The sequence below is a fragment of the Fonsecaea monophora genome (genome assembly GCF_001642475.1).
Source record: "Fonsecaea monophora strain CBS 269.37 chromosome Unknown Scaff17, whole genome shotgun sequence".
Classification (NCBI taxonomy): Eukaryota; Fungi; Ascomycota; class Eurotiomycetes; order Chaetothyriales; family Herpotrichiellaceae; genus Fonsecaea; species Fonsecaea monophora.
The window spans coordinates 26,738-51,995 of NW_019173948.1; the positions used below are offsets into that span (position 1 = coordinate 26,738).

Here is a 25,258-nt window from a genome sequence, read left to right on the forward strand (position 1 = left end):
ATGATTGATTTATGCGTAATAGAACGGAATATAATATCCTAGCTTAGCTTAGCGGTCGTGGGAAAACCAACAACTAAATCAAGAGTTTTTGTTTTACTAAGGGCCACCGTGTGAACGGCGAAATCATTATACATGTACGGCCACACCACGCCATATCCAACCCTGAAAATCAATCGTAGAGTCTTCCCGCCTTGGCTGGGTCGGTATACTCGACCAGGCCCAGCCCCAGAATATTAGGCGCGACCTCGCCGTAGCGTACTTTGCGGGAACCCAGGATCTTGACCAGTTCGTCGGCGGACAGGTTCGAGCCGGACTGCGGTACCGGTTCGGGCCTCTCCCCGTCGTCGACGTCGAGGACGCTGTAGGGCACTCTGGTGCCGGTTCGCTCGTCGACCACGGTCGAGTAGTGCAGCGCCTTGGCCACCTCGAAGGGCGACAGGCTGATCTTCCTACCGAGCAGCCAGTAGCCGTCGTAGAGCGGCAGGATGGCCAGGATGGCCAACAGCATGAGGCCGACCGCGACGCCGAGGATGGTGCGGTTGGTCCGGTACACCGTGTGGTAGATTTGGTATTGGCCCACGGTGGTGACGTTGTGGACGGGCACAGTCGACGTCTGCACGTCCAGCGCCGACGCGTTCGGGAACATGTAGTCGCCCACCTTTTGCGTCGCGACGGCCACGGAGCTGCGGAACATGATGTCCCTCATGTTCGAAAGCAAGGCGCTCATTGGGGACGCGTAGGTGTTGTTCAGTGCCAGATCAATGCTGCCTGTGCCGTGCTCGAAGATCGCGTAGGGCGCGGCAAAGGATCCCGTCACGGCAACATCGGACCCAAAGTTGGTGACGTCGCTCTTGATCACGATACTCGAGCCGAAAAGGCTGGAAAATGCCAGCGCGATACCTCCCAGCGTGCTGTGCTGACCAGATGTAGGGTCGTTCTGACTTTCCCAGGTGTGTATCAGTGTCTGGTCATGGTCTGGGATAGGGAGCAAATCCAAAACTTTGTCGACGGCAATATTCTGCTCGTAGGGATCCGTGGGGGAAATTGTCCAGTTTATGGTAGATGTAGGTTGCTGTAGTGTTGCCACTCCCTGCGTGACATTGACCATGTACTCCACCATGGCAGGCAAAAGAGTGCATTGTCGATTTGTAACCGTTTCACCCACATACCCTTTCTTGTCCTGCCAGAGCGTGCTGAGTCCAATTTCCCAATGAATCCCAGTGGTGACGTTGACCTGAAAAACCGTGTTGGGCGGTTGATGAACAGTACCATTGGAATCCGCCGATAGAGGGTTCAGCAGCGAACTCCGGGTCGCGTTGCAGGTATACTGGAAGCCCAGTCCGGGTAGTCGCGCGACACATGATACGTTGGAAGTAGAGCCACAGCCTTGCAGGTCGAGTGCGACAGGCGCCTGGACCTTGTAATCTTGAAGGACTTGAATGAAGGGTGGCGTGAAATAAACCACGCCAAAGGTATCGTGGCCAGTTGCCGCCACCACGCCGGAGAATCCAGCAGGAAGAGCACTAGGAAGCTCTGAAGTCATGTTCCGGAGGATCTCTGACAAAACTGTGGTCGAAGAACTGGCTTGTTGTAGCACCACTGTATTCCTCGTCAGCTAGACAAACCCGCTAGGGCTGTTGGGACGATAACAGAAGGCCGTGAGAGAGGACCGTTACCTTCTAGCCCAGCAAAGATGGTAAATGCTAGACTCCCAACGCATATCCAGCCCCATAGTCTCCAATGGAATGCAACCACGTGTATAGAGTTGCCAACGGCCCAACGGAAATGAAGTCTCTTCAAAGTCTGGCCACGGATGGCGTCCACCCACCACGAAACCGCGACGGCCTCGGCAAACATGACGGCGAGGGTCTTCGAGAGGAGGAAATTGGCCAGGGCAAGCCAGGCACTGACGCTGACCTGCCAGTAATGGTAACGATGGCCAATATGCATAGTCGTAGCACCCCACGACTCAACATCTTTGCCATCTGAAACGAGCAGAATGATAACCATGACAGCGAGAATTGCTAACATGATGATCAGGCAGCACAGGCTGAGGAGCGGGATCCGAGCTTTGTTGCCCGCTCTCCATGGGCTGACAATTCCATGTCGTTCTCTTCCGGTCTTGTTCAAGAGGCCATAGCTGCCAAAGGTAGGTTGCTTGTGATCTTCTTCGTTCTCGAGAGTTCGTTCGGCTAACAGAGGACTCGTTACCAGCTGTCGACAGGAGGGCCGCAACCCAAGATGTTGTACTTGACAAACCCACCTTCACTCCCCAAGAAAGAGGTTTTCGCTTCATTATTGCCAGCAAAGTCAGACGAAAGGGTTTCGGTTTCTTCAAGTTCTAGCTGCGGTGGTTTTGACTGTGTCAACGTCGGACTTCTGGTTTGGCTCTCCATATGACACGGTAGACCAGACGCTCCCAGAAGTTGACGGCGCCTTTGTGAAGGACAGAATATAGAGTAAAGATATGAAGCGAATAGGCCCAACACCTAACTTTGATCTGTGAGAGTAAATAGAGGTTACACATGGCCACTGGCTGGTACGCCAGTCGACCAGGCTCTTCGTAACCATTCGCCATTCGGCGGAACGGTCGCGGGCTGTGGGAAGAAACCCATGCAATGCACTATGATAGACATGGCCAAAATCAGGCGAGATTCCCTGTTGCTGCGAAACATTTGCGTAAGTAGGAGGAGTAGCGGTTGTTGTTCGCCTGAAAGATCGCTTCTTCTGGCCTATAGTTGGTAGATGTGAAAGTGACAACCACGCTTGAAACCACCCCTGGGTTGATTCTGTGCCGCAAATGAGGCTCAGGACTTTGGAGCGGGAAGGCTAGTCGGCTTAGTTTGCCTCGCGTTCTGCACGTCCTCCAGAACGTCGCGAATCAAACATGCAGCCAACCCGTTTGTTGTGCAGGGTCATCTGCAGAGGTCGGGTGAGGCGGACAGCTTGTGAGAGGCGGAGCAATGCAGTCCTAGTAAGGTTCTTTGTCGAGCCACCGAGTAAAGCTTGATAAGTTTAAAGGGCATTCGAGCTGTATTATTGCGAGAGCGAAAAGTCCTGTTCGCGACACCCTTGTGCTTCGCCCCCACGGGGCCACCAGAGTCGAGCCGCGTGCAGGGTTTCGTACCAAGTAGGCAGAAGCCATCGCCATCGCCAGCTCTATCCATGTTGCCCTGCACCTTGTAGCCAATAACGATGGTGTGCGGACGAGGGCCTCGCGTCGAGAGTTGAGATACCCAGCAATTCGGTATGAATGGTTGTGATGCTTGCGACTTGCTCACAGATCCATCTTTTAGGCAGTAAAGCAAGACTCGTTTTGACGCATTTGTGTAGCGCCGACATGAGATCTTACGTTGAATATAGCTCGCCCAGAGGGCTGGACTGGGGAAGCTGTCTCTAGTAAGTCTTTCGATAGATATCCTGTTTTCGTGCAGTAGAGGAGAGTGGCTGCGCCTCCTCTATTCGCCCATGGAGTTTCTGCCCCCAAACATTCGAGGCTCGCTGTGATATTCGTTGGGTTTCAGCGTATTCTCAGCACAACTCCTAACAGGGGACAAGCGCCCTTAATATCACGCTCGTGGCAGCACCATCCAGGGTTGCTTACCTCATGCTGTCGACGACGGGAAGTTCCTCGAGTAAGTTTCGAGATCATCGGCACCGTCAAATATATCTCCAACTCGCGAGCAACAAGGATAACACTCGTATCGACCGTAGCTGGCACAAAGATCATGACTGGAGGGAACCAAGAGTGTCTGTATATTCCTCAAAGGACGCCTGTTAGCAAAGGACAGATTGATCTTCTCTTCAGATCACTGTTCCACCCTGTCAGACTTCCTCCTCCCACCATAACTCCGCCCGTACTCGCGCAGGAAGCTCGAGACTTTATTGGTCCTGTCCGGCTGGTCTGGGTACCGACCGGACTCGTCCCTCGCGAGACGCTCGCCGCCGGACCTGTTGCGGCCGTGCCTGAAGCTATCGATCATAACATAGACTGGTACAATGATGATGCTGGTCACCAGGGTGAAGACGAGGTAGAACAGCGGGGCGAGGATGCGGTTGATGAGTCGATTGAGGAAATTGGTCGGCGGGAGTGGCTCGAACTTGGGTAGCGATGGTTTCTTAGTGTCGCGGTCTGACGAGGTCGACATCTTAGTGGCTCTTTTGAAGGCATGAAAGAGGGATGGGGAATCAAGATGTCCCAAGTTTCTTATTGTTAGTTATCCTCTATATGTTGACGTGTCTTGGTGATGAAATCATCACAGTCCCTTCCCCCTCCAATATTGTTGAAACCCGAAGGTTCTGAGCCGCCACGCCGTCCAACCTTGAGTTTGACTTTTCATCTTCATGTCGCCTCGTGTCGCTCAATTGTCCCACGCGATCAACTTTACATTAAACGATTCTTACAGACATCAAGCTTGTCTTTGTTAGAGTCTGGGACCACTTGGCAGACATCGTGTTGAAGTCATTCTGTCATCGCCATCGACCTTGTCAACACGTGCCTAGTGATGATGTCTCAGCTGCAATTTCATCAAAAGTGCTCCTCTGGAGCAAATGCAGTTGTTATTCGGGTTTCATCTTCTATTTCCTAAACTCTGTTTGCCACAACGGTTTCCGTCGCATCCTGCTGATCAGGCAGCCCACCCGTGGTGACCTGTTGACCAGCTTCCAGACCTCGGTTGTGCGCAGTCAGCTTCGCAGCCTCCCAGCCTTCGTCGCCTACGTATCCCGCACGCCCTACGCCCAACCAGAATGCTCGATCGCGACTTCTTGCTCCCCAAGCCCATCCACTTCCTCCCTGAATTGGCAGATGATACCATCGAAACCCCAACCACGCGGTGAAAATACCGAGCACGGAGCCCGAAATGATGTCGAACCCTGCGTGACGATTATCGAAGTACCGCGACACTGAGATGAACATGGCAACGGCGATGGGAATGAATGCAATGATGAGCAGATATATGGGGGGCGCTGCTGCTTGGTTGCGAGGAGGAAGAGCCCGCTGGTGGGAAGAGGAGGTAGTTATAGAGCTTTTGCCTAGTTCCTCCTCTTCATCAAATGCCGACATCTGTCGCGCACTTTCGGAACTTGGTGACAAAAAAGGGATTTGAACAGCGAATTTGGCGCAGATGAAAAAGGTGAGATAGAGCATGCCCGCCCAGCTGAAGCTCGAATGCCCCGACGGCCAACTCGCAAAGGCATTCCGCAATTTGCTCTGGTCGGTGGTGCGACAGATATGCCAATCGACCAGGATCGGCGTGGCCGAATCTAACGAGGTCCCCAGTCCACCCACACGGTGTCTGCGGATGGCCTCAGGACTCAAGTCTGGATCGCACACAGCAAGCAAAAACGGCCGGGGTTTCCCAGCCAAATCTTTCAGGCCTTCGGTGATGACGAATGCTCCTGCAAGGGCAACACCAAGGCCCATCCATGCTGCGTTCCACTCCCAGAGTTTTCGGCGCCAGAGCAACGCCTTGGGGGTTGATCGATGGGCGGTCGGTCCGGGGATGAAAAGCAAAGAGATGGCGGCAGTGATGACGCCGGGTGCGACGATGGCAACGACGATGAGGACTGGAACTGTGACAGTATCCTCATGGTAAGGATAGGAGATGTCTAGATCTTGAAGCGAGAAGGGGCGTTTGTTTCCGTGGATCTTGGAAAAGGCGCCGCCTACTGCAGCTGTTCCCCTAGAGCAATCGTTAACTTCTTCGTACTAAACATGTGTCTCCCAACGTCGGTTCTTACAGAATAAGAATCCAGTCAAGTACATAAGAAGCAATAAGCCTCTTAGAAACACGTCCTATGCCTGAAGCGAGGCTGGAGAGGCCATTGACTGTTTTCACCGTAGCGACCATTTCTGGTAATTGAGCACGCGACCCGACCCTAAGGTTCGCAAGGGTGAAGTTGGAGGAAGGATGGGCCGCCACAGACGAGGGAAAAAGAGGAACAAATAAATTCTTGTGATTAAGTTCCTGGCAGAAGTTGAGTAGAAGAGATTATTACAACAAGGCCAAAGTCCTTTATCGCAGTAGTAGAATAATCAGGATCCAGATCCATTGAAGATCCAACGAGCTCTTTGAAACAAAGCCCAGCTCAGCCAGTTCAGCCAGCCCAGCGCGAGTGTGTGTGGTGGCAGCCTCAGACAATGCTCAGCTGAGTCGCTCGGGTACGGGTTACGGGTTCTGGGTTACGGTCGCATGGCGCGGCTGATCGTGTGAACAAATGCCATAAAAGGGCAGCTTGGGAAATGAGAGGGAAAGGGATCGAAAAAGGATGCAGGGGATCTGGACCCCTCTGCCACCGCCGGGAATCTGGCAAACGTCATCAAAGAAAACCATAAGTGGTGCCCAAGGTCTCTCGGCGGTGCTTGTGGCCCTCGTTGTGCACACGACCAAGAAGTTCCCCGGTGCACTTTTCACCCGTATTATCTCTTACAACAGGTCATGGGTAACTCGTATAAGGGGTGTCGCAACCCCTGTGGCTTAGAATAAGAGGTACCCAAACACCAAGCAACAAAATACTCGCCCCCCTTCACCAAATTGGCCACCTTGAACCTACGCATAACTGCGAGGCTGTGCATCCTCACACCGCTGTGCACTCAGGCACTTGTACATACTCGGAAGATTGTTTGGAATGACACACCCCACCAAGCTTCTGATTAGCTGTCTTCTTTGCGAGCGGAACCTCCAAGAGGCAAACATGACACGCAGACAACGCAACCCAAGACTGCCCTTCTCGGTCCCTGACCCAACCAACATGACAGCCAAGCCATTGTTCCAATCTTGACATGTCCAAGTCCTGTAACAAAGGCTCGGCATACTCCATGGCCCAGTGTGTTTCGGCATGGGTTCTCATGTGCTCTTTCCATCGAGATCGGCGTAGAAATTCCAGCCAAATGACTCGGACGGATCATTGAACCTCAACTTCTTGTCCAGTCCATCGATCCTTTTCACGTCCTCAGCCTCGAGCTTGAAGTCACCCTCGAAATTAGCCTTGATCCGCGACGGCGTCTTGGATTTGGGGATCACGGAATGGCCCTTCGCTATACCCCATGCCAAGGCCACTTGCGCTCCGTTCTTGCTGTATTTCCTCCCGATCTCTTTCAACACCGGGTCGTCGATCAGTTTGCCCATGTTCTTGCCTTTGTCGTAGATCTCGTTCTGGTTTCCAAACGGAGAGTATTGAGTAATGTGGATGCCCTTTGACTTATGCCATGTCGAGAAATCCGCCTGTATCAGATAGGGATGCAGTTCCATTTGATGTGCGGCCGGGACGATTGAGGTTTCTCTCAGCAGCCTCTCCATTTCTGCATGGGAGAAGTTGCTCACGCCGATGGCGCGACACTTCCCCTTGGCCACCAGTTTCTCCATAGCTCGGTAGGTTTCGACGTAGTCCGTATCACCAGGGACTATCTTGTTGTCCTTCATGGGCCTCATTTTGTCGCCCCGCGCCCAGGGCGAGGGCCAATGCATCAGGTAGAGGTCGAGATAGTCGGTTTGAAGGTCCTTGAGCGAGGCATCGCATGCCTTTTCCACGTCGTCGGGATGGTGCGAATTGTTCCACAGCTTGGTGGTGAGGAAAATGTCGCTTCGCGGGATGCCCGACCTTTTGATGCCTCTAGCGACACCAGGCTCTGTGCCATATCTGGAAGGACTCAGCGTCCAGGCTCTGGTCAACTGTAGTGATGAGACTCTTACATCCGTGCTGTATCGATATGTCGATACCCCACCTTCAATGCCTCGGCCACTGCGTCTTCCTGTGCTTCTTTGTCCTATGCAGGTCAGACACTGTGTAGTTATGTGCAGCTGTTCCAGCGGCGCCTTTTAATGGGCTAGGATAGTTTGCTCGAGCGAGAATTGAACTTACCTGCCACGTTCCGAACCCTATGGCGGGGATCTCGGCGCCTGTGTTCAGCGGAAATTGTGTTTTCGTATACCCTACTATTGTTCTGGTTTGGCTGCTGATTTGCCGAGATATATAGCCGGTTCTCAATAGAGAGCGTCTACCACATTGAGAAAGCATAGCTCAGGAGTTGTGGTGTGTCGTAGGAGAGGACGAATGCGAAGGCTGGTGTTTATTTTGGTGCTTTTTCTCTAAAAGACGCAGAAAGCCTCCACTAAACCGTTTATATCAAACACGGAGCTTTGGAGGAGCTCGGTAAGGGCGCTCTGTATTCGGAACCGCGTATGGACAAAGCTGGAAGATCAATTGTGGTATAATCAAGTCGATTGAGAGTCCATCAAGACTGATTTGATGCTGATGTCACTAGTTGTACCGAGGCGTGCACCAAAAGCATTGTCAACGCTAGTAATAGAATGACAAACTGATCAAAAGACAACAGACTTATTCTCGTTGCCCCTTACAGCCGCCCCGGAGATATCGGAGCTCAATTCTCAGTGCCTACAGCACCTACCAAGACTGAGAAGATAGGCTAAGCTGACGCCTATTAGCTCTGTCTTATAGCCAAGATATAGGTAACAGTGCCTATAACCTCAGAAAATCCTCTGTCACAGTAAGTACTTTTGGTGAGCGCCATCGTAATTCCAGGTGGTGCAAGTGCGAGTCGGAAACTGCGCCACGGATACGAACCCCGACCTGAGACAAACAATCATCCATCGACTCTCACCTCTCCTCATCTCATCTTCATGGCCCGAATAAGGCACGGTGATGAGACATGCCAGATCTACAGAACCCTCATTGTTGGACCACCAATCGTACCGTATTCCCTCTCATCTGGCCTTCCCGTCTTGAACAATGGGCCGAAACGTGCGGCGCCTTGTCTCTGTCTGGTCTCTAGCCCAGCGCCACAGGGTGATCGACTGAATGCGGTTGACGGTACAAAGTCTTTGTCTGCTGGTCCGACCACGCATGGGACTATTATCCAAACCACAAGCACATTCTTTGTCGTTCGATCCAATCAGAGACGATAGAAGATGGACCATGCTGGGCGAGGCTCTTCGACCGCGCCGAATCAAGGCTTCATTCTTTGTACGTTGTCTGGCGAACGCTTGCAGCTACCAGTACCCGAGTCACAAGTTCAGACTGGGTGATAAAGGTCACGAATTGGACGGTTCTTTCTGATCCTTCAAAGCCTCGATCTCTCCTCGTAGTCTCCCGTCGGCTTCGTGTCCTTGCAGTTACTACTCAAGCAGATGGTCAACCAGAGCATCGAAGAGGCACCAATCCAGCCAGTTTCACGGTTTTCGACTTCGACCTCCCTCATGATGTCCAGTGCGTCCCAATCTTCCCGGCCTGTCGTGCCAATGCCGCGCTGGTCCAACGCAATTGGATGCGCGAGGGCTGTTATTGCGATTCTTGTCCTCGCCTTTACTGCCGCAAGCACTGGTATCTGGGGTGGTTTTCCTGCCTTTGGGATTGCACTGTTCACCGTAAGTCGACCCATCACTTCACGCGTGAAGAGTCACAAAAACTAACCTGACAACAGTCATCAGCAACGTTGATCATCTTTGCGTACTATTTCGTCGCCCTTTCTCGCAAGCCAGCGCTCTACAATCGCTGGGCAATTCTCGCCCTCGAGGTGGGTGGCACCCTCTTCTGGCTGGTCAGCTTTGCACTATTGTCGAGGTGGACAAGCTTTTATAGTCGTTTCTGGTATGGCAGAGGACCAAGCTACGGTTTCTGGCATGCTCCGTTTAGGCCTTCGGACATGGGACTCAGTCCGAGGACTATCGTCAAGAGAGCTTCCAGCAGCAGAAGAGCGGGCGTCGCCCTTGCTGGAACTGCTGCTGGGCTTGGAGGCATTGAATTGTGAGTCACACCTCCTTCAAATACCGAAATCTAGGAAACGGGCTAATGTTTCATTGCAGCGTTCTCTTCTGTATTACCCTGACAGTCTTCGGGTTGGCTCTTCATCGCCAGAGAGTGGCCGAGTCTAATCGAACTGGAGCTGCCTCTGCGCCGGCTTCAGCCCCAATATCTGCCGATACGCATACAGTCGAGGAGGAGAAGGCAGAAGAGACGACACTGGAGAAGCCGCAGCCGGTTGTTGTTTGAGCACAGAGATATACGGTCGGGAATGAGGGGACTGCAAACTCTGCAGGGAAGGTGTTTGGATGGGAGACCATCCTGGGAGGGGCTATAGTTGGGTTTCTTGGCTGCCTGAGTATAATATTTAATCGGAAGATAGTGATATACATTGACAGCAGAATGTAGTTCAATCCCTCGTTCAGTATGACCGTGTCTACTCAGATCCGTCTCGGATATACCGGAGATGGCGGAGATGATGGAGACACGGAGATGGTCGGACGACCGGGCTTCTTGGCAAACGGTCGATTACATCCTCGGTGGATTTCGGTTGGTAACTTTTCTCGACTTTCTCTTACCACATGGGCTCCTGAGTGGGCATCTAAAATCGCATGCTTCAGTCGTGATTCGATGGCAATTGATACCTCTCCCGCTATCTTTGCTTCTTCCTCCCGCCCAGATCTCAATGCCCGGGTCGTTTCATCTCGCCTTTGGCCGGAGCAATAATCATTTCTCAACCTTTGCTTACCTAGTCCTAGTTGCTCCGGTTGTATTTGCCCACCGCTGATTCATTTAGTTCTACTGATCTGCGCGTATAGATGAAGCTGTTGGTTGAAATGGACTGGCAAGCACACTCTCTGTTTCCTTTTTAACCTGCTAACTGCTCTCTCTACTTACCATCGCGCCTCTCGCTTCTCGGGTCTGAAGTATCATTGGATTCTCAGCATGGAAGTAATAGGCTCTGAGAATGTGGGCACAAAGACAAACGAAAGCCCCTCTCCGGACGAGTCCCAGGAGCTGTCGCTCACTGGAAAGGACCATGCACAGCCTGAAGTCGAAGAGTCAATGGACGCAAGGATTGAGAGACTGGGACGCGAGCGGCCGCCCACGTTCAGGTCAATTTGGTCTGAACTCGCATTCGTGTTCAGCATAGTGATGTCCCAGATTATAACGGAGTATTTTGTTGCGGGGTTCAATGTCATACTGCCCACGCTCATCGAAGAGCTCGGGATTCCTCAGTCGTCTATTGTCTGGCCAGCTACAGCTCCCTCTTTGGTCATTGCGAGCATGCTTCTGGTATTTGGCAGGCTTGGTGACATGTTCGGGGGATTCCCTGTATATATCGCTGGCTTGGTTTGGCTGTTGATATGGAGCATTGTCTGTGGCTTCAGTACTTCTCCGCTCATGTTGGTCTTCTGTCGAGCGTTACAAGGCCTTGGAGCAGCCGCCTATCTGCCGACAGGGGTTATGCTGATGGGGAGTGCTTATCGGCCTGGACCGCGCAAGAACCTGGTTTTTGCATTGTATGGCACTTTCGCCGTGGTCGGATTTTTCGTGGGAATTTTCTGTGGCGGCCTGGTCAGCCAGTTTCTGCGTTGGGGCTGGTTCTTCTGGATCGGGGCCTTTCTTGTCACCACTACCGCCTTCACCTCGATTCTATCTATACCCAATGATCGGAAAGAACGGCGGAAGAACAAAATTCCCATGGATTGGCTCGGTGTCATGACGATAGTGCCCGGATTGGTCCTTGTGGTTTTCGCAATCACTGAATCAGCACATGCTCAACGAGGCTGGCAGACACCTTATATCCCCACCTTGTTTTGCGTGGGCTGCATATTGCTACTGGTCGCCGTATATGTGGAAGGTTGGAAAGCCCAGTACCCATTACTACCTGGTGATATCTTCACGGTTCCATGCATGGTGCAACTCATCATTGCGATGCTATTCCTCTATGGAAACATTGGCGTCCTGTTGCTCTACGGCACCTTGTACTTCCAGAACATCATGGGTGCCACTTCTATCCAGGTTGTCGCGTGGTGGACGCCAATGGTGGTTGGGGGAGTCATCATAAGTACTTTGGAAGGGTTCATCCTCCACCTGGTCTCGGGTCGCCTGCTCTTGATCATTTCATGTCTGGGGGGAATTGGGGCTCAGCTGCTTCTTGCTTGTATTCCAGAAGGCGGAAACTATTGGGCCTGGGTCTTTCCGGCATGTATTCTGGGTACGATTGGCATCGATCTCTCGTACAATCTCCTGGCTGTCTTTATTACCACACAGATGCCGAGGGCACGACAGGGGCTGGCAGGTGGACTGATCAACTCGGTCTTGCAGCTGGGATTTGCTCTGCTCCTGGGGTTCTGCGACATTATTCAATCATACACTGTGGACGGATCGGGGCTGAGACAAAGCTACAAGAACACCTTCTGGTTGGGCGTGGGTGCTGGTGGTGTGGCTTTGGTGCTGGTCACGATCTGGGGCAGGGTCCCGAAGGCGAAAAGCGATCTTACGACGGATGAGAAGCTGGAGCTACAACGGGAGGCCGCACGGCTTGCTGAGGCCTCATGTGGCAGGGCTGTTGAGATTCAGTAACCATTGTGTGTTGTGACTCGCCGTTTAGATCCCATCTAGCTCGAAAGTCCCATATCATCCTACTTTACCTTACAATGTATGGAATCTGCCTTATCCTGTCTTTAAGCTGTCTTGAGCACCGGGTATCCTTGCTGATGTACTGGTTGAGTACAAGGAGGTACCTAGCTACCTAGGTACGCTTGGACAGGTATATGTAGAGTAGTATATCTGCCCTTACCGTATTTGGACTAGCTCATTTTGTGACCCTCCAACCAAAGTCTCAAGCTGCGCCTGTTGCAGGCATGACATCGACTCTTCCCTGCTTCAGGCCCCTCGATGTAATCTCCAGCCTGCGATAACTCCATATCTTCCTCCGATACTTCTCATCGCACATTAGCCAATTATTTGACGGAAAAGCATCGTCCCCGCGCATCAGCCACATTTCGAAGAGAATGCCAAAGTGCCGGTGATGAGATCGAGTGGCACTTCAGCCACAATCCGTGCCCTAGTCCGCGCGAAGTCTCGGAATCAGCACCGCCACTTCCTGACACCAGCAAACGGGCAAGGAAGCGCTACGGCCAGCGGTGTCGTTCAGCAGGCCACACTGCCGTTTATCATCTCTGCGACTTCAGGAAGTTCGGCTGCCGAAGAAGACAGGCGCACTGCGGCTGGACTGTGACCCCGGAGAGAACTCGATCCTTCTCCCAAGGCGTTCTCTCTACAACCCTTCTGCCTGCCCGGTGTTGTCAACAAATAAACGTTCAGGTACTGCCGTGCGACAATGTTAGGACATCGACTCTTTGTGACTTACCTTGACAATAAACAAACTCACCAATGTGACAATGGTGGATGACAACAAAGAGGACATCAACCGGAAACACCACACTATTGTCGCTCGGGTCCTCACAGCATGCGCTCGCCTGCTCCGCTCATCAGCCCAAAGTTCTACTTCGACATCGCAATTCAACACTGAGTCCTCTTTTCGGGAGACGCTTCTAGAACACTACGGAGAAAATTCCAGCAATAATCCTGACCGAAAGAACGAAATGAAGACAAAACTCACGGGAGAACATGGGGCGTTGCAACAGACCATTGAAGACGGCTCCTTCTGGGAGATACCCAATCTAGAGCTCCTCCAATTGATCAAAGCAGATTTCCCCCAGGAACTGGAACGGCTCAAGAATGCCACGTTTCTCCGAAACACCAATACGTCTCGCCCGGCAGGGCCTTCGATTTCAGAATTGTTGTTTGACCATGATTATCCCGAGATCAATCGTACGCTCGTTGGTGTTTTGGCGCTCCGCTGGATTCACAAAGGCGACTACGTGACTTTTGTGGGCACACAGGCACCGCCCGCCGTTGTGCTGAAACGCGATTCCTTTAACTGGCTCCGCAGTCTCTTCGAAAAGGGCCTTACGTCCGCAGAGGACACCTACGCGCTCATAGTATCAATGGTCATCAATGACCTGGGGAAAGATCCCAGCCTTGCCACGGACTATGCGGCACGGGTCGGAGTTGATATCTCCAAGGTCAATCATGACATGATACTCTCTTACGCAGTCAAGGCCGGGATGGTTCCTGTGTTGGATCGCCTGACGGAGCAAGATAAGGATTATCTCCTTTTGGGCATCAAATTGGGATCGGACTTTAATTTCGGGCAGCTGGCACAAGCCGAAAATGCGCCAGCTTCACTCTCGGGACTTGTGGAAATGCGAGGTCACGATCGAGCCTTTGAGATGCGGTTTATGGAGCAAATCCTCGACCTTGCGGGAGCCGCGGGACACGAAGACTGGACTTGTGCTAAGAAGATGATAGAGCCGATCTTCCAGTCGTACAACAACGTATACGACGTTGCGCACGGCATCATCCAGGCACGGATGGATGTCAGAGAAGGCTACGACATCATTCTGATCCGAAAGCTGGAACTGCTCCACAGAGCGGGCTATTCGCGACAACTGAACGTCAAAAGGGAAGCCGATCGTGCTTTGATGCGACTGTTCTGTCTGGGCAACACATCGAGTCCGGAAGAAGCTGAAGTGTTCCATGTTGCCTTGACGGAGCGTATCTCTGCCGACGTGCGGGGAAAGTTGATCCAGGGCCTCAATGTGGATGGATCAGTGGAAGCACCCGCTGTGCAACCGACCTATATTCCAGCAATGCTGACCAAGGCTTTGGGAAACACCCCGAGTGGCACCCAAGAAGACAAGATCAGGGTAATCACGGCAATGCTGCGATATCTCACCCGCTGCATGACGGTGGAAGATTCGCGCTTAAAGAAGCTACCACGAGGTGTGACAGTGATTGAAAGAGACGTGCGAAAGATCGGTCCCGTGCTGGATAGCGAAGAGTTTAGACACGATCCAGATATCCTTGACCGGGAAGAGATTCCGGAGGACCAAGTCGCAAATATGGCTCGAGGATATTGACCAATTCTGCGGATTCCCAGCCTGGATGGATCTTCGACATTGGGAAACCTTTTTCCCACCAACCATTACCAAAGAGATGGGCAAGGGTAAAGAACAATCAATACGTCAAGATTATATGTGGCTGAGGACAAGGCGCCACCAGGCAGCAAGCAGGCTGGCAGGGCAGTATTTGGATCGACAGGAACCTCGGTTACCAAACGGGTGCCAAATTCTTGGCATCGCATGACACACACGCACATCATAGGCACGTTTTTCTTCGGAGTTCCAGGATGATTATTATGGATCGGCGATGCGAGATTTTGCCGACTCCGAAGGTCGGAGATGGATTTTACTACGGGGACTGGCTTTGACTACTGGCATATCAAATTCTCACGCGACTTGCAGCCTCGCCCACTTTTTCTTATCGGCCTCTCAGCCTCCCCCCTTCCAGTCGCAACCTATCTCGATTCTCTCCTTTTTTTCTTGCGCTCTCTGGCATGTGCTCCGGTCGAAGCGCCCATTGATCAGACCCACTGGCTTCCTAGGGTTTCGTCTTGTCAGATATAATCATGCAAAGCATAACAGATCTTGTGTGATACCGAGGCTGATTAACGGCGGTGCCTTTGCAGTGGCTCCCTTTTGCGTGTTTCTTAATATTCCTGTTTCATTCCTCGCCACCCCGTGCGCTCTTTTTCTTGTTTCTTTCATCGTTGTGTTTGTATTTCACTCCCTGGTTTCTGTATCCTGGTCCGCGTCGAGGCGAAGTATCTTTCTTACTTAAGACTTACTTCTATACCTCTGATTTTCGTCATCGTCTCTTTTGGTTTGTGTCGGAAAAGCTGACACTAAGCCACTTGATCGATCCTGTTCTGGTTTCTCTCGCGAGATTTGGACCCAAGATGTCGATATCACCTGCGCCGTCGTCCCAGATACCTGACACGAATCAGGAACCTCATCCGCCCTCTCCGACCGACGGCCAACTTGACCAGGTCAAGCAAGCGATCATCTCCCTCCTCGACCAGCCGGGCTATGACGACGGCAGCGCGGGCCCCGTCCTGGTGCGACTCGCGTGGCACAGCGCTGGGACGTACGACGCGCAGAGCAACACGGGCGGCTCCAACGGGGCAGGGATGCGATACGAGAAGGAGGGCGGCGACCCGGCCAACGCGGGCTTGCAGCACGCGCGGGCCTTTCTCGAGCCCGTGAAGCGGCGGTTCCCCTGGATTACGTACGCGGACCTGTGGACGCTGGCGGCCGTGGTGGCGATCCGCGCCATGGGCGGGCCCGACATCGCCTGGATGGGCGGCCGCACCGACTTCGCCGACGACTCGCGCGTGCCGCCGCGCGGGCGCCTGCCCGACGGGGCCAAGGGCGCCGACCACCTCCGCCACATCTTCTACCGCATGGGCTTTTGTGACCGCGAGATCGTCTGCCTCAGCGGCGCGCACAACCTGGGTCGCTGCCACGCCGACCGCTCCGGCTTCGACGGCAAATGGGTCAACAACCCCACCCGCTTCAGTAACATGTACTTCAAGCTGCTGCGCATGCACGACTGGAAGCAAAAGACCCTGCCTAACGGTGTGATGCAGTACGTCTACGTCGACGAGGACGAGGACGAGGACGGGGAGGCCGAGACGGGGGAAAAAGCCGACGAGCTGATGATGTTGCCCTCGGACATGGCCCTGCTGCACGACCCGAGCTTCCGCGTCTGGGTCGACCGCTACGCCGACGACAAGGACCTCTTCTTCGCAGACTTCGCCGCCGTTTTTGCCCGTCTGCTCGAGCTGGGCATCAAGCGCGACCCGGTTTCCGGCGCCGTAATCAACGAGGATAATCTCCAGGGCGGGTATCGCAGCGCGCCCAAGAAGAGTGATACCCCCCAGGCGACGACGAAGACGACGACGACGACAACAGCAGCAGCACCGGTGCCTAAGCAGGACAATGTGTCAAGATCGAGTAGCGGCAATAACAGAACGTCCAAGCTGTAAGCCATAGCACTTGCATTTGCACTTGGAACTTGCACTTGGACGTTCGTTCGACTTGTCAATATGATACAAAGTCCCGAGTGTTTTGTGTATATATATATATATTATATATGCCCCGAACAGCACTTCGTCCAGTACCATTTTTGTTCAGGAAACAGAGCCAGGCCGCTTTAATCGCGCACGTGACGGAGCGTTGAGGGAGCCGCGGCAGAGTACGGAAGAGCGCCATGGGAGCACGCCAGAGCCCTGAGAGAGCCAGCGGGAGGGCTATCTTAATTTCATTCGTAGAAGCCAATTCGAGTCTGTTGATTCTTCTTGAGCTCTCCTTAATAACGCGATTAATATTAATTACTAATGATTAATCTTAGCTACTATAATGTCGTAAGATAGCTTTCTATATATCTACTCGCCGTACTCGAAAAATAGTGACTGGAGCCCAGGGCCCCTCTCTTTTCCTTTCTTGGGCCGTGGTTAGGGCGACGGATAGGTAGGCCGATCAAACACAGCATACACGGCCTGTACCTGGTCGAGATAGAAGCCAGCGCGTCCTCGGAAACCGATCAGGATGCGATTCCCTTCGACTGTTTCACTTCCTGCCCAAGTTTGCTGCTCGCCACCAAATGCAATCTCTCTGTTGGACTTCGTGACGATCTTGATGAAGGAGACGATTTGATTGTTGAACCTGCCGTTTGGATTTGTCCTCGTCCAAACATCAAATCTGTCAATTTTGTCCTGCCAATCAATGGATTGTCCCCATTGTCTACCTCCATTTTTGCCATGGGGCTCGTGAAGTTCCTGGTCACCTCCATTGGCGAATCGATACCGAACCCGCAGCTGGTCAATGACAGCGCCACGCACGTCGTGTCCGACCCGGATCTTGTCGTCCACAATTTGTGGTAATTGGTAAGAGTTAATTTGTTGTAAACCTTCCGGGCATCTTGCAATACGGGAGTAGGACCTCGTTTTCCAGCTCAACACTGTGCCGCCCTTGGCCGAGTATTGGCTGAATCTGAGTGCGAAATCGAATATTTTGTCGTTTTTTGGGACAAGCAACCCCGTAACATCCGAACAGATGGTGGGAGAAGTCCAGAGAAAAGCCGAGCTCTCTGCTCAAATTCTGTAGCTAAACATCGAGGCCAATATCAAGCCCAAGGGTGAACATGGCGCCCACTCCTAGAGAGTTCTTGATCTTGTTGATGTCTTCACTCTCGCGGACTTTGATCTGACAAATTCCACAGTAGAGATTTCCTTACCTCCACCGACGAGATGTATCGGTTGCCAGCCCTCCTGAACAAGTCCAAGGAAGAACCAAAATCATGCCTGAAAGCCACTTCGCCTGTTTCATACGTGGCTGTGACATTCCTAGCCACAACGACGATAGTCATAAACATGAAAGACTCTGAGTGTGCGTCCGAGGAAGAAAATGATTGCGAAATTTGTTAAATCGGGGCCGAGAAACGACAACCTCGACTCGATGGACAAGACATGGGAGAGATCTCTGCGACCAAAACACAGGTTGCCTTGAGAGTGGCTGTAGCTGCCTCCAGCCTTCTCTACGCTTGCCCTGACAACTGCGTCAAGACGTTTATTGCGCAAGCGTTATATCCTTGACAGATGTGAGTCCTGGCGATTTGTCAGCTCGTGGAACCCATTGTAGCTTTCACGCAAGAGGGGATAGAACAATGAGAATCGCGACTGCTGGGGCTCGCCCGTGTTGCTTCCGATTTGGAGGTGTGAGGCTCTGGGGGTCTCTAAATCCTGTTTTTGACAACCGACACGCCAATCACGCAATCAGCATCTTCGCCGTCATGAGTCAATAGGGGACGAAGTAGCAAACTTCAATAACCCAAGAGGCGAGGTGCTCAACAAGATATAATATACACTCTGAGCGCTGAGGACGACACCCCCAACAAAATCCCTTGGCAGTAAAAGCGTTGGTGTAATTAATCCGCTCGTCGAAAGAAATCCGCCTTCGATTGAAGCGGTCCTGCCGTGTCGGGAATAGTCGTACACTAGGCATGCCGCCGCTTTTCTCGTTTATTTAGAACCATGCTCTTCTCCCAACTCTCTCCTTCCAACCTCCTTTCTATTCACCTTCTTCGCGTGATTCTAGGGCTCTCTTACGGGAGAGCGCGTAGAGCCATCAAAGGCACGCTGCGTTAATGCCTCAATAGATGACTGAAATTTTTTTTCCATCTCTGAAGTAGAGAAACAAGGGTCCTCGAGGCATCCCAAAAACCCCGACAGACATCGAACGCATCATAGAAAGCTTTGGTCAATTCCTCCTAGCAGCGATTATAGAGTGAAAGAGGGCCCAATCCGGCTCTATCATGACCTGTGTTTCCGGCTCACGCGATCTGACCGGAAAGACATCTCCTGTGCCCATTTCTGGGCTTCCCATTCACCTCTAGAACATGTTAGAATTACACTGCTGCATGGACCATACATGCGGTCTCAACCTCGCATCTGAATAATGCGGTCAGGATGAACCTCACTCACCCCGCAGGGTACCCCGTGGGCTAATCTTGGCCAAGGCGCCCGCTCCGTCATGGAGATGAAAAAGCCATGCACGAGTCAACTTCGTTCTTCGGGCATCTGCAGGATGGAATCACAGACCTGACCCCGGGGTTTTGTCCTTGGCTGAGAAGACTGTTGGGCTCGTGCGCCGGTTCAACTAAGTGAAACCGTCCGTTGTTCTGTGCAAGGTGCCTTCTCTTGGTCTGCGAATTGGAAGGCTCCTATGGCTTTTCCGAAGCCACGATATACAGCCTGGGCACTCCATACACCGCTGTGCCCGCCGTGGTGGTCTGAATCGCTATGAAGGAATAATGGCTCTCGACCTGGCCACTTTACATCTCGGCAGGGCATGTCTGCCACCCTGGAACGAGACGATCGGACAGGATGGCTTACCATGGCGTTCGGACGTGCTAAACAGCGACTGCCGCAGAGGTTCGTGACCCGTCTTGCACACCAGCTCGTACCTATAACCCTGGAATGGAAACTCTGGAGGGAATTGAACGTTCCTGGTAGATTGACTCGAAAAGAAATCATAAGGGATAGTTTACATGTCCATTTGAGCACTCTCGACCTTCTATTGTAGACTTGTGTTTCGCCATAGGGTCCTGGTGTCCGATTTTTCAGGATCTGGTGTCTCTTCATGTGCTTGCCTTCGCGCCCTTCCGTCACGACCTGTAGGAGGTGGCTCCTCCAGATGAGTTGCTCCAGCCCGTGAACTCAATCAGTTCCATCTCGTCCACTTCCCGTCTGGCGTGAGAGATGTCAATGTCAACAGACTTTACAATGTGTGCGTCGGGCAGGCGTCGGGGGCCTCGTGAGTGTCTAGATCTAAAGCGTGACGTGTCGTGCTGCTGGAAAGATCCGGTTGCTGGGTTGTCCGAGGTTCCGAACTTTGACGCCCACGTCTTCTTGAGGAATAGCCGAGTTGCTGGCATGCATGCACAGACTACGCTCACGTCTATCTCGATGGAACTCCAGATCCCGATCAACGTGTAATCTCCTGCCCCAAAACATAAAGGTCAGTAGATAGGCATTGTTTAAGTGGATAGTGTCTGAGAATGGGGGATTCTAATAGGGCAATGGCGACTGTAGTGGGATAACTCTGTGCAGAGATGACCACAGGTCCGGAGATCGATACTCACGGGTAATATTTTCTTCAAACGATAGCGTCCGAAGAAAGCAGAGTCGAAGGACGGTCACGATGGTGATACTGTCAGGTCGGACAGGTCAGTGTCCTCTAGGTGTAGTGGCAAGGGGAAGAATGCTCACAAGAACCCCACCCCGAACATGCTCAGCACCTGCAGCTTCTTGATTCGCGAAATCTGAAGTTTGAGCACCATCGGAAACGGCAGCGCCAGGATGATGACGTCGAGAACGATATTGGTTGCCGCAAATGCCGTGTTGGCAGTCTGGAAATTGATTCTGCACATTCCAGTGCCTGGCGCCCTGACCATGCGCCAAAGATACGAAATAGGCTTACACTCAATCAGAGCAATGATAATCCAAGAGGCCGCGTTCACAAAGCAGAGGGCCATCACTGCATAGGTCACTTTGTGGAATCGTGGTTGAGGGAACACCTTCAAATAGAAGAGCAAGATGGCTGCTCTCGTGGTGGCACCAATGAGGGTATAGAAGAATTGGTTGACGTAGAAAAACTAGTGCATAACATCAGGGATGCCGTCTGGGCGGACGGAAAAGAAGGGGCGGATACCTTGAGAATCATTTCGACCTTGGCTGGCGGAACAAGCCAAATGTCCTGCCCGAGCCCATAGTCGGCCGCTGCAAGACACCCTGTTAGCATTCTGGCCTTTAGGTGGGGGGGCGAACAGGTACTCACCAGCAAGGTTGATACTCGTAAAAGTGATGACAGGGAGCTGAGGAGGTTTGTCAGCACGCAATCCGAGTATGCACAAGACCACTGTTGGCACGGTGCTCACGATTGTAAAAGCCATGACAGCATCATCGATATGAAACAGCGGGCTGAATGGGGGTCGAATGTAGAGTCGAAGAAGGGAGAACAGGATGGCCAGCGCTAAAAAGACAGCTGTCACGGCCACGAAGGTCGTGGTGTCTGAGGCTCGAGTGTGGCCACAGCCGACCTTGATCAGCCTCGTGGCATCTGGCCCACGCATGTCAGGTCAAGTTCCGCGATGAATGCAGGCTTTCAATGGCCAAAATCTGGGGCTCACTCCAAGCATCCTCAATCGTGCAGTTCCCCTGGCCGCATAGCTCGATTTGTTTCTCGAGCTTGGAATCGTGGCAGACGCAGGCGAGATCGTTAACAGCGCAGGTCGACTGGGCAATGAGTGTGTTGACGCAGACGGCCTAGGCGATAATCAGTCCAATCCCAACGAAGGATGTTGTGCACCTACTGCACAGGAAGGGAGGCTAGCCAGTAAGCTCTTCAGGTCCGTCGGGTCGTTGGTCATGTTGAGAGGTGAGAGAGAGCCACGAGAGTGTGCTGCTGGGGTAGTGGATTGAGCACGTGCCGTCTGGGACCGAGCATTCAAGTGCGATCAGAAAGTTTTGAATCAACCGGAGTCAGTCATATGGGACGACGGGGGACTAAGTAGTATTCTGTCCAAGCCGGCTGACCGTTAGAGACTGCACCTCTCGCAAAGGTCGAATTAGAGGGTTACCCCATGGGGAATGAACTTCCTTGCGACTTTGCTCTAAAGGTGCTCCCGTCTAATGCGCGGCCACCTTTCGAGCCACACCAAGAATCGCGTCAGAGACCCAACAGCACTACAGTACAACCAGGGATCACGCTAGAAACGCTTTCACGAATGGATGCCTGAGGACGAGTCCGAGTGCGCTGCGTCGAGCCTCGATCTGCGTCTCCTGCCCCCCCAACATGCACAACCACGCTGAGCGCCGAGACGCAGCCCATACGACCAAGCCAGTGCTCTGATCTCGAGTTGAGACGCTGCTCGCGACTAGCACAAATTATGACCGAAAGCCACCGTTTGGGAACTCGAACAGAGACTTCCATACATACGTACGAATTGTGGAGATTACGTTCTGCCCCGATTCTTCTCCTTCGACATTCGTTCTGCAAGGTCACACGAAGCCTCCTAGCTCATCCCTGGTCCCTTGCATCGCGCAGATCGCCTGCTCTCAGCTAATTCAGCCTTCTGGGCGGAGTTGCACGAGCCAGTCTGCAAAGGGCTAGGTCAACATGCTAACCCAAACGGGCGTCCGCCCCCCGCGCTGAAGTCGAGCCGATATGCAACCACTGATATGTGTACAGTAGGTCCATGTGTACAGATTAATGCCGCAGTCCGGGGGAACCCCGTCTTTCTGCAATGATTCAACCAATCCCACTGCATGGTTCTGGACGGTTCCTGACTCACGCATAAATGGCCCGGCTGGGTAGTTAACCCCAGCTTGCCCCTGAAAAAGATTCGGCATTTACGGCCTCGAAGCAAGGTACGAGTCGTCCCCACGCGGCTTGAGTAATTGCTCCAGGCAGTGTTTGGACCTAGTTCGCCTAATTCCCCAGGTTGAGAATGTTTTTGTGTGTAGCGATTTCCCCTGATTGCTAACTCCGGCAAGAATGACTCGGTCAGTTTCACAACCTGATCGACCTCCTGAGCTAGAACGTGGACACCCGAATGCGCTTCCACGTCTTGAATGTAGCACGCGCAGATGAAGATAAGCCGGCCTGCAGAACAGTGTTTACCTCGCCGTAGCACTCTTGGGTGCTTCGGGTGCGCTAATGGAAGTAGTTGGCTGCGCGAGACTTGAGACTATCCCAAGCTTCATCGATCGCTTTCACTACTTCTTCTGGCAGCGGACCCTTTTCCAGATCGGTCAGATTACTATCCAATTGCTTCAGGCTGCTGACGCCAATGATGATGCCGTCATTTCCATCGGTGACCTTCAATGCGGAGTGGTGGACGCACCACCGTAGCGCAGTCTCAAGTAGGGTCAAGCCACTCTTCTCTGCGATCGGCTGGATTATGGCGAGTGCGCTGAAGATGGGGTCTTGAAAGTAGCGGCCGCGGTAAAGCTAGCGTTGTTTTCGTGAGCAGTACGTTTAGGGAGGCACGAGCGACCTTGGTTTGGGGATGAGGAAAGGGTGCACGGAGAAACGTGGGAACAATGAACCGTCGACATACCTTTCCAAATATCGGGCTTTGGGTGCTAAAACGACCCTCCGTCGGCGCATCCTTGGACTTGTACTTGCCACTGAACAGGCCGCCTGCAAGCGGGTTGAAGATGACAATGTCGATCCCGAACTTGCGACAGCATGGAATTAGTTCAAGCTCGATGGAGCGAGTGATGCAGTTGTACAATGCCTGGTAAACGGATGGCTTGACCCAACCATTATCGTTGGCAATGTTCCACACCTCAGCCACCTCCCAGGAGGCGAAGTTAGACAACCCGAGCTTCACGAATTTCCCTTCCTGATGCAGTTTGTTCAACTCTCGCAGTGTGTCGACAAATGGCACACTTCGATCGGGCGCATGCAGGTAGAGAAGGTCCACGGATGACGTCCCTAGCTCTGACAAGCTCTTCTCCAGGGTGGCGCGCAGCTTCGTGGGTTCGTGGTCACCAGGGACGATTGGGTAATTTTTCGTCGCGAGCGTCAATCCGCGCTCTTTCCACCTTGCCTCACGAGTGAAGGCCTCCTGGGCGCCGCCAATGTACATTCGAGCTGTATCGACTTCGTTGCAGCCTCGTGACTGTAAAGTGTCGAGGCATTTGTTATACTCGTCGATTGAGACGATACGTGAACCCTCGGCTTCGGTACCGGGAGGGCCAAAGGTCATCAACCCCAAGATAACCCGAGGCTTGTTGCCCGTGGCGGTGGTCGAGGGATTCTGAGGCATCTTTTGGTGTCGGAAGGGGCGGGGGAGGTGGATGGCTGTTGATCAGACGTGGCGTGGAACAATCTGCAAGAGGCGAAGAACTCTGATGCCGACTGAATGATCTATACGTGTCCGCGAGCGTGATATTCCTTTGAAGGCTTTTATGCAATTTGCTTCTTGTTGCCTCACATCGGAACTCTCCAAAGGTGTGCTGCAAGAACTTAGTAACACTCGGAGCGGCGATAGAAGAGATAACTCCATATTCAGCGAGAGGTGCAGGTCGCCACGCAGCACGTTCCGGTGCATTGGGGGGACATGATCTATCCCGGGGGGGGGGCCCGTTGTAGTTAGCTTCCCCCACTATTTAAACTATACTCCGTATCGTCTAGGCTAATTCCTACATCAGTGGGATTGGCAGGATTCCCTCGTTGCACCAATCCATTCAGGGCAAGAGTCTGACGGTTCAAGCTGACTCGTTTTCTGATTTCCCCTTTCGTATATTCCCCCGCCTGAAACTCAAATGCGACGAGTACGAAAGCAGAGTGGGACGCCCATTAGGGCCGAGACGTTATACAACTTGTACAATAAACCACAACACCCAGCCAGCTTGCAACAGGACCAGGTCTTCTATACGGCCCTTTTTGGAACGGTCGAAAGAGTAATAATCGCGGCGCAGAGCGGGTCACGTGTTGAGCACAACCAACCGATTCTGCACGTGAGTTGCTTGTGGTGTTCTTGGCCTGGTGACAATTCGTGGGTGGGAATTTGAAGCACTCCGTACATTGGGAATCTCTTGACTTTTATATTATGCCGGCTAGTTCTATAGGGGTATAGGTGAGACGGAGCGTGCCGGTGTACCCGATCATCCTGGCCATGCTGGTCAACTGACGAGTATACACGTCGCGATGTGACAAAAGCAGTAGCTCTTCTCACCTTGGCCCCGTTCATCGTTCTACCGGTCAACTTCAAAGTTGCATAACTAATACTGCACGTGCCAAGCAGTGACTACTAATCGAAACAGAGAGCCTAAAGAAGAAAGATGAAGAGATCTACAATAGCCGCAGGTGGCTGGGGTAGCTACGTTCTGCTGCAATTGTAAATGTTGCAGTGGCTCGGGGTTTCTGTGTGAATGATCCTCAAGATCCTAGGGCCGGGTGCCTCCTCTGATGTACAGGTTTGAGGTTCCTCCCGGTGATTTCTCTTCAAC

General features: G+C 52.7%; 9 protein-coding genes across 9 annotated transcripts; 4 read left to right on the forward strand and 5 right to left on the reverse strand.

Annotated features, from left to right (window-relative positions):
• Positions 1 to 169: 169 nt before the first annotated feature.
• AYO21_03402 (hypothetical protein) lies at positions 170 to 4,148 on the reverse strand (the record flags this gene model as incomplete). Its single annotated transcript, XM_022653376.1, has 4 exons — positions 170 to 1,599; positions 1,677 to 2,214; positions 3,605 to 3,732; positions 3,845 to 4,148. 4 exons carry the CDS (start codon positions 4,146 to 4,148, stop codon positions 170 to 172), a joined length of 2,400 nt encoding a protein of 799 aa, XP_022514186.1.
• Positions 4,149 to 4,585: 437 nt separating this feature from the next.
• AYO21_03403 (hypothetical protein) lies at positions 4,586 to 5,852 on the reverse strand (the record flags this gene model as incomplete). Its single annotated transcript, XM_022653377.1, has 2 exons — positions 4,586 to 5,684; positions 5,743 to 5,852. The coding sequence occupies 2 exons, from the start codon at positions 5,850 to 5,852 to the stop codon at positions 4,586 to 4,588; spliced, it is 1,209 nt and encodes a 402-aa protein (XP_022514187.1).
• A 996-nt stretch (positions 5,853 to 6,848) lies between these two features.
• On the reverse strand, positions 6,849 to 8,019 carry AYO21_03404 (hypothetical protein; the record flags this gene model as incomplete). Its single annotated transcript, XM_022653378.1, has 3 exons — positions 6,849 to 7,641; positions 7,695 to 7,768; positions 7,864 to 8,019. 3 exons carry the CDS (start codon positions 8,017 to 8,019, stop codon positions 6,849 to 6,851), a joined length of 1,023 nt encoding a protein of 340 aa, XP_022514188.1.
• Positions 8,020 to 8,937: 918 nt separating this feature from the next.
• AYO21_03405 (hypothetical protein) lies at positions 8,938 to 10,011 on the forward strand (the record flags this gene model as incomplete). Its single annotated transcript, XM_022653379.1, has 4 exons — positions 8,938 to 8,985; positions 9,108 to 9,386; positions 9,443 to 9,765; positions 9,825 to 10,011. 4 exons carry the CDS (start codon positions 8,938 to 8,940, stop codon positions 10,009 to 10,011), a joined length of 837 nt encoding a protein of 278 aa, XP_022514189.1.
• A 696-nt stretch (positions 10,012 to 10,707) lies between these two features.
• AYO21_03406 (hypothetical protein) lies at positions 10,708 to 12,351 on the forward strand (the record flags this gene model as incomplete). Its single annotated transcript, XM_022653380.1, has 1 exon — positions 10,708 to 12,351. The coding sequence occupies one exon, from the start codon at positions 10,708 to 10,710 to the stop codon at positions 12,349 to 12,351; it is 1,644 nt and encodes a 547-aa protein (XP_022514190.1).
• An 821-nt stretch (positions 12,352 to 13,172) lies between these two features.
• Positions 13,173 to 14,756, forward strand: AYO21_03407 (hypothetical protein; the record flags this gene model as incomplete). Its single annotated transcript, XM_022653381.1, has 1 exon — positions 13,173 to 14,756. The coding sequence occupies one exon, from the start codon at positions 13,173 to 13,175 to the stop codon at positions 14,754 to 14,756; it is 1,584 nt and encodes a 527-aa protein (XP_022514191.1).
• An 878-nt stretch (positions 14,757 to 15,634) lies between these two features.
• Positions 15,635 to 16,723, forward strand: AYO21_03408 (hypothetical protein; the record flags this gene model as incomplete). The annotated part of the gene is made up of 1 exon (XM_022653382.1): positions 15,635 to 16,723. One exon carries the CDS (start codon positions 15,635 to 15,637, stop codon positions 16,721 to 16,723), a length of 1,089 nt encoding a protein of 362 aa, XP_022514192.1.
• Positions 16,724 to 19,902: 3,179 nt separating this feature from the next.
• AYO21_03409 (hypothetical protein) lies at positions 19,903 to 21,666 on the reverse strand (the record flags this gene model as incomplete). The annotated part of the gene is made up of 8 exons (XM_022653383.1): positions 19,903 to 20,237; positions 20,380 to 20,447; positions 20,507 to 20,892; positions 20,949 to 21,016; positions 21,075 to 21,111; positions 21,175 to 21,356; positions 21,427 to 21,562; positions 21,610 to 21,666. The coding sequence occupies 8 exons, from the start codon at positions 21,664 to 21,666 to the stop codon at positions 19,903 to 19,905; spliced, it is 1,269 nt and encodes a 422-aa protein (XP_022514193.1).
• A 1,286-nt stretch (positions 21,667 to 22,952) lies between these two features.
• AYO21_03410 (hypothetical protein) lies at positions 22,953 to 24,072 on the reverse strand (the record flags this gene model as incomplete). The annotated part of the gene is made up of 2 exons (XM_022653384.1): positions 22,953 to 23,249; positions 23,359 to 24,072. The coding sequence occupies 2 exons, from the start codon at positions 24,070 to 24,072 to the stop codon at positions 22,953 to 22,955; spliced, it is 1,011 nt and encodes a 336-aa protein (XP_022514194.1).
• Positions 24,073 to 25,258: the final 1,186 nt, after the last annotated feature.